This window comes from Coffea arabica, chromosome 2c (genome assembly GCF_036785885.1).
Source record: "Coffea arabica cultivar ET-39 chromosome 2c, Coffea Arabica ET-39 HiFi, whole genome shotgun sequence".
NCBI classification, from domain to species: Eukaryota; Viridiplantae; Streptophyta; class Magnoliopsida; order Gentianales; family Rubiaceae; genus Coffea; species Coffea arabica.
This window is the reverse complement of record NC_092312.1, coordinates 67,008,730-67,027,478: the sequence shown is the minus strand read 5'-3', so window position 1 is coordinate 67,027,478 and position 18,749 is coordinate 67,008,730. Positions and strand designations below refer to the sequence as shown.

At 32.4% G+C, this 18,749-nt stretch overlaps 2 protein-coding genes across 3 annotated transcripts; both read right to left on the bottom strand.

Moving 5' to 3' along the window:
* Positions 1 to 662: 662 nt before the first annotated feature.
* LOC113727503 (deoxypodophyllotoxin synthase-like) lies at positions 663 to 5,004 on the bottom strand. 2 transcript variants are annotated; one of them, XM_027251708.2, is made up of 3 exons: positions 4,458 to 5,004; positions 3,292 to 3,613; positions 663 to 969 (listed from the first exon to the last, which is right to left on the bottom strand). In XM_027251708.2, the coding sequence occupies exons 1-3, from the start codon at positions 4,862 to 4,864 to the stop codon at positions 721 to 723; spliced, it is 978 nt and encodes a 325-aa protein (XP_027107509.1). In that variant the 5' UTR covers positions 4,865 to 5,004; the 3' UTR covers positions 663 to 720. The 2 variants fall into 2 exon arrangements, with proteins under 2 accessions (XP_027107509.1, XP_027107511.1); XM_027251710.2 differs by having other exon boundaries at positions 3,306 to 3,613.
* Positions 5,005 to 11,118: 6,114 nt separating this feature from the next.
* Positions 11,119 to 16,694, bottom strand: LOC113724535 (deoxypodophyllotoxin synthase-like). The gene is made up of 3 exons (XM_027247427.2): positions 16,291 to 16,694; positions 13,385 to 13,706; positions 11,119 to 11,412 (listed from the first exon to the last, which is right to left on the bottom strand). The coding sequence occupies exons 1-3, from the start codon at positions 16,692 to 16,694 to the stop codon at positions 11,119 to 11,121; spliced, it is 1,020 nt and encodes a 339-aa protein (XP_027103228.1).
* Positions 16,695 to 18,749: the final 2,055 nt, after the last annotated feature.

The window sequence follows — 18,749 nt, the reverse complement described above, 5'->3', positions numbered from 1 at the left end:
GAATCAATTGATCTTCTAGGACTTAGATCCGCCACATTTTGTAGCTCTTTTCACCAACTTTAGGAGACCATCAAAATCAGGTTCTAAACAATTACTTATTATTATTATTATTTTAAATTTCTTTGCAAATATATTTCTAGAGCATGAGACTATTACTGTTTTAAAGAAATTTGAAAATTGATTAGTTAATGTAATAACTAATAAATGGGTTATTTGATAAATATTTTAACTTGTGAAATGGTGATTTTATGCATGAGACTTTTTTTTTGTTTAAAAAATTAAAAAAAGAGTAGATAAAAAATTTTAGTGTTATTTTTGCCCCCACTAAGAATTTTTTCTTGCTCCGCCCCTGATCCAAGCTATGGTTGGGCGGGTTGAATATACTCCATCTAACTGAGAACTCAAATCAACCCATTCAATTGCAAAGTTTATTTATTGAGTAACTTGTCGATATTGACTATTGCCAAAGGTTTTTTTTGGGGGGGGGGGGGGTTTCAAAAAGAACCCAAACCTAGGTACCCTCACCTCAAAGGTGGCATACCATGGAGAAAAAAAAAACCTAGAAACATATACCAGAGTCAACTCTACTTACCATATGCAAAGAATGATTTGACGAAAACTCAATAAAAAGTGCCAGCATGATGGCATGCACACAATCAAAATTCATGGTAACCAACAATACTTCAAATGCAGTTGCTTTTGGTAACCAACAAGACTTCATCATATATCCTTTCTACCACAATAGGCTTTCACTCTTTCATTAGAAGATAAAGCCGGATTTTTCGAACGGAATTTTAATAAGCCCCAATGATCAAAAGAAGTAAATTGTGATGGGTAGTTGTCATCAGCAAGCTCTTTTGGTACTTGAACAATTCCAGTGTGGAAGGAGAACAACCCAATAGAGGTTCTTGATTTCTCTGTCACCATAACTCTGTGGAAACAAGGTCGTACTCTGCCATTGCTCCATGCCTTCAGCAAGTAACAGAATGACTTAATTATAAATGAGGATCCACTATTCTTTCTGCTAAGAAAATTAATGAGTACTTAAATTTCTCTTTTTCTTTCGGTTGTTTTTGATAAAAACTACTTTGACATCGAAGAATTTAGGTTGTTTTGAATATAAATTATAAGCTTCTAATGGTATTTTTTTGAAACAATAAAATGCATTTAAAACTACTAGCCAATAATATGCTAAACGTACCTTATACATTTTTTGGTAGATGCAAACAAATTAATTACTCTTTACCCCTTGAACCAATACCTCAATTGCACCAAAAAGAATAGGCAATTTACCCCTTTTAGAAGATTTCACCATATAAATAAATATAAAAATATGATGCAAAAAAAAAAAATTCTTTGGCAAAAATACCCTCCTTTAGAGTTTTTGGATGAAGTTACCATTAATACCTTTTATATTTCATTCTAGCTTTTATTTGACAAAAATACTTAGAGTTTTGGATGCAAAAAAATTTTCTTTGACAAAAATACCCTCCATATAATTGGTTATTGGAAAATCACAACCAAAATTAATTGGATGAATCCATTCTTGCTTTTATTTTTTCTGTTCTTGTGTTTATCTGTTCAAATAAAGTGAAATAATGAATGCATTGGATAAGGAAAATGGATGATTCTAAAATATACTTGTTTGTTAGGAATTAGAATAAATAAGAATATTCTGCAGACTCATTATATATACAAATAAGGCAGTAAAAATTTTGTCAAGAACTCCTCTAAAGGGAATGGTTGTCTAAAACAAATTAACATCACAAATTTATACATAATTATAGCTAGGAAATCTTCCGAAGGGGTAAATTGCATTTTTTTTTTCATTCACGGGGCAAAGTGCAACTGGGATATAGGTCCAGGAGGTCAAGTACAATTAACAAAATATAATTTGCAGAATATGATAGTGTATATTAGAAGTGGCAAAATGGATATATGGTTGATAAATGGTTTTAGTTAAATGGATAGTGGATCAAATTGATCCAATCCAATTAAAACCATTTAATAAATGGATCTAAATGGATGTCATTTAAATGGATAGTGAAAACCATGATCCATCCATTTATCCATTTACTCTCCCAAATCCTAAATTTAAGATCCAAATGTTTTTTTTCAAAAAATACAGATCCCCAAAGTTCTATTCTTAAATCACCTAAAACCTTTTGGTAATAACAAATGCTTGTACTACTACTCTATTTCAGTTCTTCATAAAATTAGTTTAGTTCCAAGAAAATTTAACTGCTGTGGTCAATTTAACCTTTCGTCATTACTTTAAATATCATTTTGTAAAGTAATGAACAATTAAGAACTTGGCTATATTTTTATAACTTTTGAATGAATTGAATACGGCTTTACAGTGAAAAGAAGTTTACGTTTCCAATTTTTTGCACTCCTGTTCAAGAGTGATGTCTTGAATAAAAGTGGAGTTCTAATAAAAAATCTTATGTTATTTGACAAGTAAAATATTTTCATTACATGTGCACGTAGTACCTAAAAATGTATGAAACTCCTTATTATACCATTGATATACAAGCTACCTTATATTACTTAGTAAATTAGGTGTCTTTTTTTTTTTTTTGGATAGTTGGATTGGGTGATAAGGGGAGAGGGATTGCAAGTATGAGAATTTGGAAAAAAAAAAAAAAAGTGTCATTTACATATCTTAACCAATGTTGTGGGGACACTCGTTAGAAAAATTCTTTTTATAAATAAAAGAATTAAAAAAATAAAAATTATTTTGACACTGCATGATGCATTCTCGCTTTTTTTTACTTAAGAATATAAATGTTTGCAATCATTACTACATGAGAGTTTAATTAAAAAAAAAACAAGAGTAGAGATTAAATTATAATTTTGAAAAGGATGGAAGAAGTCTAGGAACTAGAAGCAAACAAAATGCAATTAATGTTATTGGCAACTTGGCATGTGAGGAAGTTATGAAGGAAAGAATAGGTGGTCCCACAAAATTATTTTGACATATGAGGAAGTTATGAAGAAAAGAATAAATAGTCCCACAAGATTTTATCTCACATTTTTATAAATGTGTTTTCTATTTTTTTAAGTTAAATGGATGTATATGGATAAGATGGATAATCCATCTAAATCCACCAACATAATTGGATTTAAATGGTTATCCATTTAAAACCATTGAATTTATATGGATAATCCAAATCCATTTAAGGTTGGTTTATATGGATGGATTGGTGGATATGAATCCATTTTGCCACTTCTAGTGTATATATCATCAACGTATAAAAAAAACGAATAAGTGAAGGAAAATGGCTATACCAGCATGGCATCACCTGCCATGATTGCGACGGAAGATGGTGGGAAATCAACAGGAATCCATGTACCATCTTTTGATTGAATCTGCAACCCTTGTACACTATCTTGCTTAAGAACGCTCACAAAACTTGTGTCAGTATGAGGACTGATTCCAAGATTTGGCTCCTTCTCTTGGGAAACTCTATAAGCATTGGCTCTGAAGAGATAAGATGTTGATTCTATGTGAGAATCACTGTACCTACCAACACCATAGCTTTCAAAGATCATTTTGCTCACCATCCTGTTCACCTCTGATAGTTGCCTTGTGCAGGCGCATATTGTTTCACTAAGAATAAAAAACCAAACTAATCATAGTACAAATAAATTATAATGAGGTAAAAAAAAAATACGTAATGTCATTTGTGTGGTGTATATTTATCTAGAGTATCATAAATCGAAAAATTGGAATAAAAATGTTGTTTACTGTCGTAATTACTGTAAAAAAAATTAACCACAAAGTTTTTAACTTTGTGTTTCTAAATTATTATTTGTGTCATTTTTTATCTCAAATGAAACTGCAGTATCCCATTGATTTATCCCTTTTAATTTATTTTTTAAGTTAATTTATTTAAGACATCCGAGACAATACTAACCAGGTATGAATTTAGACAAAAACAGAAAGTACAATTGGCTAAATAAAACTTTTGAATTGTTTGGTAACTATAAGTGCATTATACCCTACTAATTCTAAGGAACTAAGCCAATTTATAGCTCCTAAAGTCTTCCTCATTGTCACCTTAATTCTTTATCGCTATAAAGTTATGCAACAATCGTAGACTTTCTTTTGGTGACAAATCCAGTCCTAAACCTAATTGAGCTGGTAAATTGGATCAAATTTGCCATGTTTGGAAAAAGGTACCTAAGGGATGTTTAAAGTCCACCACTTATATAGCCAGTTATACAAGTATTTGTATATGGAAGAATGATACATTTCAATTTTTCCAAGTAGACTTTCTATTTCTCCAGGTGCACTAATCACTTGTAAGAATATAGCCTTTTATTCCACCAATTTCAACATATAGGTCAAAATTTGGAATCAAATATCAGAAACATGAAAATTTCATCAATCTTTGTGCTAGTAGTACCATCTCTAGGCACCAGTATGCAGATTTTCTATAAACTCATCTTACCAAAAATGATCATTTCCAGATGGCCAGGCGAGATTGGCAAAGCTTTGAACCGCTTCAATAGTTGTTGAATCTTCAATAGAGATGGCTTCAAGAAGAGGGAAATTAGGTTTTGGTCCAAAATAACCAAATGCATCCTTATCAGGGTGAACGTTAAGCAATTTTGTCTCCATGGGAAGATTAAAGAACTCCTTCAGCGATGCAAAAACATCAATTTTGCACTCAGATTCAGCCTTGTCATAAACTGCAATGAAACAGCCAAAGTCCTCCAACGCTTCCCTCACAGCTTTGCAAGTAGAGAGCCAAGAACTTGTGCCAAGATTTAGGTTTTCTGTGGTGAAATATATGACTGGAATTGTTTTGCTTTTCTGCGTTTGGGAGTCGCAGACTTGAGGGTTGTTGGTCTGCATTATCGAACTTGTGGATGATGTTCTTGGCTTCAGATGTAGCTGTTCTAGATTTGGTCAAGGGACAAAGGATTCCTGATGAATCCAAATCAATAAAAAACATAAATCTACAGAAATAATCACAAAAAATCGACATACGAGGCAAAGTAATTTATTCTTGTATTGACAAAGGGCTCCGGGGGGATGCACCTGTTCACAAAAATAAAATGACCGACAAACAGGCTCTGACTATTCTGACCAAAACCCCGAAGCTGCTGACTTATTAGGAGGAGGGGCTGGAACGGTTGTCAGACAATCGTTTCGGAAGGTTCACGGTCATGATTAGGCCAAAAAAATTTGTGCGCCTCAAATCACTTCTTGTAACTCGATTTTCACGTCGTGTGGAACCCACAAAAATGTTGTTCTAGTGTTACTCACTATTGTTCTATTGTTACATCTTGTACAGATGATGTTACATCGTGTACAAATGGTGTTACACCTTCCGAAACGGTTGCTCTGACAACCGTTCCAGCCCCGGATCCGACTTATTAAGCCTTGTATGACAATAAGCCTCCTATGTAGAACAAATACTAGCTAAACAAATACTATTAACCACTGGGCCAATAGCTCAGTAGCTATCAGGGAGGGGTTTAAGTCCCTCCTTGGGCTGTAGGTGAGGGTTTAAATCTCACCTGCAGCGAAAAAAATCTAAGAGTTGTGCCATAACACTCTCTTAGTCTAGTTGGATCTGTATACCCACTAGCCCCCTATCACAGCCTTCTTAGGTTTTCCCTCCCCCCTAAATTAGGACAGAGTAGGTTATACAAATGTATCGTTGCTGACACAAAAAAAAAAAAAGTAGAACAAATACTAGACATATCTAGTAATTATTCCGTACTAATAAAAATGTTTCATGCGGACTGATAAAAAGTCCCATTTGATTTTATTTAATATGTTAAGTAAATTCCATTTAACGTGTAAATTAGCAAGTGGAATCCTTATATATCCACATGAATTTTTTCTATTAGTTTTGGATCAATAATAATTGTTTCGGACCGACATGAATTGCCTAATAATTGTTTCGGACCGACATCAATAATAATTGTTTTGGATCAATATATCCACATGAATTGCCTAATAATTGTTTCGGACCGACATAAAACTTCTTCGGCACTTTGTACAAACTGACTAGTACTAGTACTAACAAAGGATTTATCCCATGCCACTCCAATGCAAACTAGCCAATTAACTAATGACATATGCCCACAACTTAATATATTAAATCATACTAGCTTGGTTTAATTTTTCTACAAATTTGATGACAGATAAGTAATGAATTGTCTCTAGTTGCAAGAAACAAATTAGTTTAAGCATTCTGTCGCAAATATTTCAACTGTGGTTCGATAAAATATATGCTGTCTGCTCCACTATACCTAAAATATATGTTGTCTGCGCTGCTACCAACTTGTCCAGCTATACTATACCTTAAAGTAAGTGTTTCTTCCAAGATTGGGCTACAGGTGGCTTTGACACCTCTAGATCTAGATTTGTCCTTTATGGATATGGAGTTGTTTGGGAAAAAAAAATCTTTAGGGTCTGTTTAGATTGTAAGTTATTTAGGATTATTTGGGATATTTTTACTGTAGCACTTTTTGTGATGTGATGTATGTGAGATAAAAAGATATTGGAAAGATAAAAAGGTGTATTGGAAATTGTAAAGATGATGTAAGCAAATAAAATTGGGGAAATATGAAGCAATCCAAACAAACCCTATGTTTTTGTATAACAAGTTTCCTAATCACCCTTTTTACCTTTATAATAATTTTTTTATTTCACATAAGTCACATTATATAAAAAACATTACGTTGCTACCATAAATAATTCTTTTTTTTTTCTGTGAAAAATACAATTCAAAAGGATACATTTTTGTGTGATTTTTCTTGCTAATATGAAAACGAAGTTTAAACTTCATAAGTTGGAATTTTGGACGTGCATGACAAAAAAGTTGAAGCACATATCATAAAACATCCTTAATACCACAATAGGTTTTGACTCTTTCCTCAGAAGATAGAGTTGGATTTTTCAAACGGAAACTCAATAAGCCTAAACGGTCAAAAGATTTGAACTATTCCAGTGTGAAAGGAGAATAGCGCATTATAGAATCTCGCGGTCTTTGTCATCATAACTCTGCGAGAAAAAGTATAAAATTTTTGTCATCTTGGCACTATCATTGACTAAAATGGTAGAAATTAAGTAGGGCAGTGTTTTGAAAATCGGATCGGACCAGTCGGTTGGATCGTGAACCGATCATGATCCCGATCCGGTTTTATGCTATAGTTGATCAGGTTAGAAAATCGGTTAAAAATTGGTTAAACCGTGAAACCGTCGGATCGAATTGAACCGGCAGTTTCCGGTTTTAGAGATTTTCCTTTTTTTTTTTAACGTTTTACAAAATGCAACTATCAAGATTCGAACTCAAGACCTTTGTAATAGGAGACCAATGTAGTAACCATGGCACCATCACATCTTATTAGTTTTTTTTAATAACTTATTTATATAAAACAAAAACGCATATTTCTATTTGTCATTTTTTTTACAAAATCTAATCCTCTCATGGCTCTTTCTTTTTAATTTTCAACACACACACACACACACACTCTCTCACTCTCTCCTCTTTTTTTTTTGTCACTCTCTTTTTAATCAAACCACTTTATTTTTAATTTATTGATGTTTTCTTCCATCTTTTAATTTTATTTTTGTCCATTAAATTGAAAAAGGTTAAAAAAGAATTATTTTTCTTTAACCCAAATTATTTAATGCCACAACCACTCACTTTTATCTCATTTTTTATTTCTTATCAAGTTTGCATTTCTATTTTCGATTCTCTTGATTTCTTTCGAACTCCAAAATTCCTTTTTTAAATTGCAATCTCTAAATTCCAAAACGTAAATTAAAATTTAAGTTCACAAAATCTAAATTTTCATAGACATGAATTTTGTATAATTTTAAAATATTATGATATTTTTGGGTTAGATCTAAGATTTTTTTGGTAGATATAATTGAAATTGAAATGAAATTTATTTGTTTTAACTTATAATTTAAAATTTTTATTTTTAAAAAATCAAGTTATTCAAAATAGTAAACTTTTCATCATATAATGTATTAAATTAGTCCATTACATGTCTTATTTTGTGCATAAATATTTATATAAATTATTTTTTTAAAAATTCATTGAACCGAGGTTAAATCGGTCCGACCGGTTGAACCTCGACCCTTTCACGTCACCAGTTCAATTAACGGTCCGATTTTTAAAACATTGATGTAGGGACCAATTAGAAAATTTTCTCTAACCTCAACCTACCAGAGTTGATCATTTCCTGATGGCCACATGAGGTTCGTAAAGCTTTGAACCGCTTCAACGCATAATTATTGAATCTTCAATGTATACCAATGGTTTCATGAAGAGTAGTGTCACATCTTAGTCTTGATTGGTGTTAAGCAATTTTGTCTCCATGGGGAGGTTGAGCAACTTCTTTAGTGATCCAAAAACTTCACTAATAAACTCAGATTCAACTCTGCCGTAAACTGCAATAAAACAGCTAAACTCCTCCAATGCTTCCCTCACAGATTTGCCAGTAGATAACCAAGAGCTTGAGCGCAGAACTTTTTTTTTTTTTTTTGTGAAATATATGACAGAAGGGATTTCACTGTTTTGTTGTATTTGAGGAATCTAGACTGGAGCATTGGTCTCCATTATCAAACTTGTGGATGATTTTCTTGGTTTCAGATGTAGTTGTTCTAGGCATAGTTATTAAACCCGGTCCGGTCCGACTGTTCGACTAGTCAACCCGGTGAACCAGCTATTAAACCGGGCCGATTTTCTAATTAGATCGTTTTTACAAGTGAATTATTGACTTTTCAACGGATCGGCGGTTCAATCAGATTAAACCGGAAACCCCTGTCGGTTTGTGGACAAACCGGTTTTAAGGAAAAAAAGCTTTTCCAAGCGAACCCAAGACTAAAGGTCTTGTTAGTGCTTCGCTCACCACCAAGCCACTTCGTCACTTGTTAAGTAATGGCCATTCTTATGCTATATGAATGTTTTGTTAATTTTATCTTTATTTTTGTGTAATTCTCCAAAACAAATTTATTTGGAATCTTTTAATAAAACTTATGACCCCTATATTCTATAAATTATAAAATAGATTTCAAAAATAACATATTACATAATTTATTTTAAAGATAAATATTGTTTTTAATATTTTTTTGCACTTAAAATTTATAAATAGCCTAGATAATTACAGTAAACATATACACTTGAAGTTTGGTAGATTACTAATTAAATTTATGCTTTGTTGATTCTTATATGAATTAAATATTCTATAGCAAATTAAATTAAATGAATATTTGTTATGACATTATTTATTACAATTTATATCATATATCCTATATCAAAATTTATAAGATATAATAATTAAATATATTTAGTGACCCACTGGTTCAACCACTCACCCATCGGTTGAACCAGTAACCCGTTAACTCACCTCCTTCGCCGGTCTCCTCTCCGGGCCGAGTTTAATAACTATGGTTCTAGGGGTCTAGTTAGGGATGGCAACAGGTGCCGCCCCGCCCCGCCCCGCGCCGCCACCTGTTTAAAAAAAAAGATATATATATATATATGTGCATAATTATATATATAATGCTATTATCAATTATACTATTAATTATACATGTCTATTAATAAAAATTATTAATTATTTATACTAAATTTATTAATACATTTATATTAAATTCCTAACTACACTTAATACAATAACACTTTTTTCTAATAATTTAGTGATTGTATTTGTATCAAAAATAAAAATTTGATTATTTTAGTTATATTTGTTTTATCATATTAGATTGTATTCAAATAATTTTTGTTTACTTATTTTTATGAGTTCCAATTGTGAAGTTACAATGAATAATAATTTAGTGATATATTGATATTTTAGTACTTGATTATTTACTCAAATTTAATTATAATGAAATTAGATAAAAAAAAAATTTTAACCCCGCGGGGGAAAACGGGGCGGGATGGGGGGAAATAATAGGCAACGGGGCGAGGGGTGGGGGAGGGATCCCCCGCCGCGTTGCCACCCCTAGGTCTAGTTATAAGAAGTGAACTATTCCTGGTTACAAGAAACAAGATAAGGTGGATGTTTTATTGGAAAGGTTCTCATGTGCAGATTCATCTCACCATATACATAAGGTTTGGCCGACAAGTGCCTCCACTAGGCATAAGGGCTTCGATAAGAGTGTTATTAATTTGAAAAGTGTCCAAATCTATAGATACAATAAATATAAACATCTACATCATATGATGAGTATATTAAAGAGTGCTAATGGACAACTTTTAATAAATTATTAAATAATATCCATGATTAAGACCTTATAGACATCCCAATATTTTAAGCATTTACTACCCAACGCCTCCTTCAAGCCAAAGTTGAAAGTCATATATACATGTAAGTTTTCAATCCCCAATCCTTGCAAATAATATTAAATGAAAGATTCAACAAAGATTGAACTTAAATCTCATAAGCAAAAGCACTAGTATTATCTTAATCATAACACAAATCACCAAACCAGTTCATGAAATGAATTATTCCCAGCTAAAAGAAACAACTAAGGGTAAATATTTCTGCTGCAAAGATTCCAATGTGGTTCCATAAATTATATCTTTGTTGCTAACTGCTTACTTGTTTGGGGTGTTTTATTGCAAAGATTCCCGCCAGTGAGCAGGATTCATCACCCCACATACATACACGGCATGGAGAATACATATGGTTCTGTGTATTCTACAGAAGAAATGCTGCTATCTGGCTGCAAACGAAAACTTTTGTCAGCTTATTGTGTTAGAGAGTAGCATGTGTTTTCCAAGTCCCAACAAATCTGTCTTTTCTATTTTTTCTTTTCTGGGCAGGACAAGTAATCTATCCATACTACGACAAATCTATCTTTCTTGTCTCAATCTGAGTTGTTCACTCAGATATTGATTCATCAATCTCATGAGCAAATATTAGCATCAATTCTCTAATTCGACACTAACACCAATTGATTAACCACATCATGCAAGCAATTACAATTCACCTGTTCACAAATACTCGATATTTTGCTTCTTTTTTCCTTTGTAGCACAAAAACGAAGAACAAACTTCAATCCAAGTTAGAACTTTAGAAATATGGCAATGATACAAACCCTAATAGTTGATAGTTCATTTGAAACAAAAGCCTAAATTAATTTGGTTGAGTCTGGGAACCAACACAGGAATTAATACTCTCCCATGCATCCTTTATACCGCAATAGGCTTTGACTCTTTCCTGACAAGATAGAGCTGGATTCTTCAAACGGAAATTTAATAAACCAAAATGATCAAAAGATTTAAATCGTAGTGGGTAGTTATCATCAGCAAGCTCTTTTGGTACTTGAACAACTCCTTTGTGGAAGGAGAACAGTGCAATAGAAAATCTTGCTTTTTCTTTCATTATAACTCTGTGAAAACAAGGATGTACTCTGCCATTGCTCCATGCCTTCAACAAAGAACACAGCAACTTAGTCATCAATGACATTCACAATTCTTTCTGCAAAGAAAAATGTAATTGTTTTTCTTTCTTTCTTTCTTTTTGATAAAATTACTGAGAGATTGAAGAATTTAGGGTGTTTGTCATCAGGTCCTGGAAACTTTTTTTTTTCTGGATAAACTGTGTGCTCCTAAATTTAGTATGTAGCAATACGAGTTTGTTTTATATCATCCATTAAATACTGCTAGAGTAACAAATTATCTACACCAATAATATAGGAAAGATTAACCTATAACAATATTGAGTAAAAACACGAATTGATTTATGGTTTTCTATGGTGCCAGAAACCGGACTAAAATATGCCTATTATCAATCTTCCTCTAGCTGAAAATATTGTATGAATGAACTGTGTAAACATAAGTTATTAGAGCAAGGGGTTAATTTCCATTTGGCCTTTCAAAGTAGATCAAAGTATCAATTCAGACCCTAAAAATGATTAGGTCCCAATTAACCTGTCCAAAGGGGATATTTTGTCCCGAGTAGGCCCTTCCATCATTTCAAATCTGGTCAATAACGTTTTATCAAACTTTAGTGATAAAGTAAAGTCTCATCCCTTTGTTAGAGACTTAAAAGCAAATAATTTATCACCTAAATGAGTTAAAAAGGATAAGATATTGCTCTTCTAAATCTATTTTCAATCTTTCAAATCTGATTAGAAGAGCACTATTCTATCATTTTAGCTAATTTAGACAGAAGACTAATTGCTGCAAAGTCTCTAAAAATCAATATGCCACTAAGGTTTGGTTAAACGTTATTGACCAAACATGAATTAACAGAAGGGCCATGTTGAAACAAAAATTCCAGTTTAAAGGGCTGGAACTAGATCACTTTTACAGGTTGAATCGACTCTTTAACCTATTTTGGAAGACTAAATTGAAATTTACCCTAGCTCAAGTGATTATATGTATGCACAAGTAATTTTCCAACCTCAAATTGCTAGCATTACAACTTGTAGGTTTATACCACGTGCAGGTATAGTGTGCAATTAAGCTTGCAGGGTTAGGCAATTTTTCTAACCTGCATGCTCGGATGCAGGACGCACAACTTGCATTCAAATTTGAATAATTTGATGTTGAAATTCAAAGTTAGATGATGTGCCATTCATTCAACCCCGTCAGTGTATATACTGACAGTGTAAGAAAGATTAATCCATATGTGTATGTGTATAATATATATGTATAGAATGCATCCAAATTTATTAGTGTAAAAAATTTTACTTTGGCAGTGTGGGAAACATGGCAATGTCTTAACATGCATCATTCAATTGCATTAGTTTGAATCAACACAGTTATCATATTGGTCAACTAAATATCGTACTGATACTGTAGACAAGACAACACACATAAAATTCTATTAAAATATTTCACATGTCAGCATTTTTCATGAAATATCTTTTGAGATAAATTAGTTTTTGGAATATAAAATAAAATATTACATTTTATTGATAGTTGATACGGTAACTTACACATCACCCCCTTGTAATTTTACCCATTATCACATAACTCCTTAGTGTTTCAAACTATCCACTTCACTCTCCTATAGTTTCATGTAAAGTGGAAACTTAATGGAAAATAATGTCCATAATGTTGTTAGTTGAAATACTAGTATTACTCTTACTTAATATTATATCAATCAGCAGTGTAACCATAGGAGGTTAAAGTGGATACTCATGTGAAAAATTGGTGGTGGATATTATGATTTCATCACATGCAATTTTGGAGCGTGTCTGGTTCAATTGACGTATCAGATGGTGCATTCCATCCATATGCCACTTTAGATAAAATAGGGGTAATATGGCTCTACTTTAAAACCTTAGGGAATAATGTCAGACCTAAAATAATTTGTGAACAAAAGTGCTTTCGAGACTAAAAGTTTTCAAATGGTATGGGAAGCAAACAGATAGGGGAAGAAAATTACTCACCAGCATGGCATCACCTGCCATGACTGCAAAGGAAGATTGTGGCAAATGAACAGGAATCCATGTACCGTCCTTTAATTGAACCTGTAACCCTTGAACACTATCTTGCTTAACAACACTCACAAAACTTGTGTCAGTATGAGGAATAATTCCAAGATTTGGCTCCTTCTCATGGGGAACTCTATAAGCATTGGCTCTGAGGAGATAAGATGTTGATTCTATGTGAGAGTCGCTGTACTTACCAACACCATAGCTTTCAAATATCATTCTGCTCACCAACCTGTTCACCTCTGATACTTGTTTTGTGTAGGAGTGTATTGTTTCACTAAGATTTAACACAAGAAAAGGGGGGAATCATAGTTGACATATATGAAAATGAGGTAAGGTAAAAAAGAAATAGAAAAAGATATGCGCATAAAAATATACATGAAAATGTATATGCCCTAAAGTCAATTAACTTCTAGATTTTAGTATGCACTTGAACTATTTATGTTATTATAAATGACATCTTCATCACATTTATTGCAAAGATATTTATATTCGTATGATAAAATCCTTAGAGTAAATCTAATTGATAAAATTATAAGAGTTGTGATAATATGGTTCATTTGATTATAGATAAGATTTATTCTTAAATATTTCCATTAAAAATATTAACAAGACATGGCATTGTTAATACGATAAGACTAGTACTCCGTATATACTATGCCACTTCTATATGAGAGTAGTAAATCTCATCTACTATAGTGTGTGAGATACCTAAACTAATATATGGGTTCTAGATAAAACGATCAAATTCACTAGATTGATTCCCATAGAGATATCTAAACCTAGCAATTGGCCAGGTTGGTGATGGGTTTTTATTTAAATGGGTTTTATTCAACCTGCACAACAATAGATTTGGTTGATTTTGGGTTGGGTCATCTCAAACCCAGTAGCCCAAATATGACCCAACATATAATTTTATACATTTTAATATATAATTCCCTCTTACACACATTTGCACATACAAAATAATTTGTTTACACGCACAAACTCATTTTCACATACATGAACATATTTTCACACATTAAGCATTTTAGGTTAATGGCTAAGTACTTGGGTTAATGGTTACCCAAGTTAAAAACCCTACACGCCCAAAGCTTATTGGGTCATTTTCACCCACATCCAATTAACCCACCACCCAACTGATCCAACTCAACCTCTTAAATTGGTAAGCGGATTGGACCAGGTTGTTGGGCTTTGGGCATTTTTGCCAGTCGTAGAAATATCCTTTAAGTGCCAAAGGATTAATCTCTAAGTGACGTTTGTACAAGTGATCTTTAGACTTAACATTATTATATTATTTTGAATATGAATAGTTATACTTTGTTTGTTATATGATTGCTCCTATAACAAGGAATGCTCACATAATTAGTATATAGATATATATATATATATATATATATATGAAGTATGAAAAGGTGATAAATAATCTATAAGGATTTACCTTCACTTATAGAAGAGGAGTTATTTCATGTCTACCACTTCTAGAAGTATAATTTGGAATTCTTAAAACTAAATGGAAGAGTCTTAGAAAGCGTTTCTAAGTACTTTTTCACTGGAGTTGTATTTTAGTACAAAAAAAGAACATTAATCACATAATGATATGGGCACAACTTATTCCAAAATTAATGTGAGATAAGTATGATAAAAGAATATTAATTACATAGCAACATTCATTGAAAAAACGTTAAATCATCCACTTGACTTTTCTCACTACATGGGTGGTCATAATGCATTACTACATGCAAATCTTGATCCATAAGAATCAGTTGATTGATTAGTAGAATCAATGATATATAGATTAAAAGAATTTTTATTTTTCTAATTCTTATTTATTAAGAATTATAACTCATACTTATCGCAAACGTATATGAGAACCTAATAGATCACACAAATTAAGAATTTTTTTATTTGGATTAAAAGAATTTCAAGTAGGGACTTAAAAAATAAGTTTTTATAACTTATATTTTAATTTATAAGATAAATTAAACTTAAGGGACTTATGGTACAAATAAGTTTAAATCTTCCAAATAAAAGAGTTGTATTAGAATAAGGAAACTAAATCCTATTCAAAACTGGTTTCAGGGTTTTCATAAGGATATGTAAAACTTTTTTTATCTATAAATACTCACTAAGAACTAAGATTTTACTAGCAAAACTAATGACACACAAATTATCTTGTGAGATTTTTGAGAAAAATAATCTTGAGAGAAAAATACCTAAAATTCGTCCAAGAAAATAAGGAAAAAAATCACATCTCTTATTTCTGTTACTAGAACGGGTTTTTCACGGTGAAAACTGGAGTTTTTCTCAATAGTTTGTGTGAGGTGTCTTGGCAATATTTAGCACAAATCTAGATTTTTCTCAACCAATTTGTGTGAGGTGTCTTGGCAATAGTTAGCACTAATCTAGTTTAAACTAACTCAACCTAGTAAGTTCTAGCTAAGGAAGTTTGTGTAGCTCACTGTTAGAAGCCGAGCATCCATACAACGTGGATCATTTTGCCCCTCCGCATTAAATCTCCATCAGTTTAAGAAGATCCTCATGGATTGAGATAACCTTCTTAAACTAACTTTATATCACATGAATTTAATCGAAGATCGACCTACTAAAAGTAATAAAAAATTTTTAATTTTCTAGTGTGCGTGTATCTGTGATTCCTTACAATACATTCATGCATACATATAGATTATAGACCTACATCAAACATAATACAAATCATAGACTTTGCCTGTTTAGTTCTCCATTCCCTAGAGTTTTTGTTTTCAACAAGAATTTGGACTCTATTATCAGGAACATGGAAGTTAAGAATTAACAAGAGAATAGGCACAAATTAAAAGATCTTCTCTAACATCTCATCTTACCAGAAATGATCATTTCCTGAAGGCCAGATGACATTTGCAAAGCTTTGAACTGCTCCAATGGTTGTTGAATCTTCAATACCAACGGTTTCATGAACAGGGGTTTCAGGCCTTGGTCTTATATAGCCAAAAGCTGGCCTATCAGGAATAGTGTTAAGCAATTTTGTCTCCATGGGGAGGTTAAACAGCTCCTTAAAAGATGCAAAAGCATCACTAATGAACTCAGGTTCAACTTTGTCATAAACTGCGACGAAGCAGCTAAACTCCTCCAGGGCTTCCCTCACAGCTTTGCAAGTAGAAAACCAAGAACCTGTACCTGGATTTAGGTTTTCTGCGGTAAAATATATGACTGGTACTATATTGTTTTGCTGTGTTTGAGGAGTATAGACTTGAGGATTGTTCTCCATTGACAAACTTGTGGTTGATTTTCTTGGTTTCAGACTTAATTAGCAGTGTTCTAGGTCCAGTTATTAGTCAAATGATCTAGGTAACATATAAGGTGTAGATTCTTCCTTCTTGAAAAGATTCCCACGTGGTTAGATAAGGTATTTACGTCACTATCAAACTGCTTGTGTTTATGGAGTATTATACTGCAAAAAATTCCTGTCACCGAGTAGGATTAGTGGTGGATTACTATCACTACATGTACACATAATAAAGTGATTACCGCTCTATGTACAGTGCAGAAGAGTGCTGCCATCCGCAGGTTGCAATTTCGAATGTCATCAAATATCTTAATTGTGATCATTTTTGGGGTCTGGTGATACCAAGTACTTTCCAACTAACTATGGTATATTTTTTGTTTGCTAATAACTTTAAAAAAAATACTTTCCCATTCCGGAAATAGGTCTCTCCAATGTCAATTCTGTCCAGTTCTATAAGCTGATACATTTTTTATATAAATATAAATTATAATTGAGTTGGTGTAAAGTTCACTATTAGACCAATATACTCCCATTAATTTACACTGAGATTATATTAGTTTATATAATAGAACGGAATTGGATAGAACTAGGAGTAGCAATAAGGTCAGTAATGGTTGACTGGTCGGGTTGAGAACTATGTACAATAGAAAACCTGTTGATCCGAACACGACCTGCCACCCCACGATAGGTCAGGATATCTGACTTGAACCCAAAATTTTTGAATTGGCGGGTCACCCGAATGACCTGATATGACTTGAAACATAACTCCAATTTACTAATTCACCACTGTAGTTTCTAACAGAACCAATTCTGCACAAAACTAATTACATAATCAAGTAATAAAAATCTTGATAAAACAATCCCAAATTAGATCAGAAATAAATTAAAACATCGTAAAAGTGTTTTATCCCAAACCAAATTTGAAATAAATTAAAACACTATAAAAGTAGAAAATAATGTAATACATAATTTGTCCTAACATGACAATTCCAACTTGACACAAGTTAAATGAATTCATTTAGGATTAAGTGGTTAATGCTTTTCGGCAAAAAAAAAAAAAGAATAACTTAGTTTAGTTAGATAAAAATATTTTTTATATTTATAAATTTATTTTAATTCATAAACGGGTCGGGTCAACCCATGGGTGACATAAAATTCGACCTATTTTCTTTTTAGATTTATCGGGTTCGACCCAATTCTAATCCGAACCTGCGAAATCTCAATTCAAATCCATTAATTTCGTGTTAAATTCATATTATGTTTTCAGATCATGTCGAAAATGCCACCCCCCACGTAGAACCTCAATTGGAGAGGCCCGGATGCTTGTCGGCCGGTTTAATTTATCTAGCAAATATAAACTGCAGCAGCTGCACGGTGAAGTTTAACTTTTCAAATGGCAACTTAAAAAATCTGGAGTCATTGATGAGGTAGTTGAATTTTTTGCCATAACTAGTCTTGGTCGTCCATAAAACTGAAAATCAATCTTAAATAATGGTATAGCGGAGCCCCAGGGAGGCCTCCACGTGGCAAACCAAAAGTTTTGGTTATAGTAATTAGCAGTTTCCCGGTTTAATTGTTTCGGTTTACCAAAAATGTTAACTTAATTAAAATTAGTAATAACTACACAGTCGATGCTTGTACAATAAAGAAATAGATAATATTTATCATCATATATTTTGTATAAAATTTTTCTGGGTCTATCTAATGGGTGCCTATAGAGCATTCGTTAAGATGTATTTCAGATATCATATTTTTGGAAATGTAAGATTAATTACGAAAAGTGAATAAATATAAAGAAGGGTAAGTAAGATTAAGTCGGAAATATATATAAGTGCACAGAAATGTAATAATTGTTAGTATTTGCATACACATGGTAAGTTAGGTAAATGTTAGATACGTCAATGAATTCCCAATACGCACCCATTGGTAGTGGTAATACTTAGAAGCGGCTATGTTGAAAGCATACGCTTAATTAGTTAAAAGTAAAAAAATGTTCATAGATGGCTATCTTGACAACATGTGTATTAGGTAGTTAAA

Coding starts and splice junctions, on each gene's coding strand:
- LOC113727503 (XM_027251708.2), bottom strand. CDS start 4,864: ATGCAGACCAACAACCCTCAAGTCTGCGACTCCCAAACGCAGAAAAGC. Junction 3,614..4,457: donor TCTGGAAATGATCATTTTTG/GTAAGATGAGTT, acceptor TTTTATTCTTAG/TGAAACAATATGCGCCTGCA. Junction 970..3,291: donor TGGCAGGTGATGCCATGCTG/GTATAGCCATTT, acceptor TACTTGCTGAAG/GCATGGAGCAATGGCAGAGT.
- LOC113724535 (XM_027247427.2), bottom strand. CDS start 16,694: ATGGAGAACAATCCTCAAGTCTATACTCCTCAAACACAGCAAAACAAT. Junction 13,707..16,290: donor TCAGGAAATGATCATTTCTG/GTAAGATGAGAT, acceptor GTTAAATCTTAG/TGAAACAATACACTCCTACA. Junction 11,413..13,384: donor TGGCAGGTGATGCCATGCTG/GTGAGTAATTTT, acceptor TCTTTGTTGAAG/GCATGGAGCAATGGCAGAGT.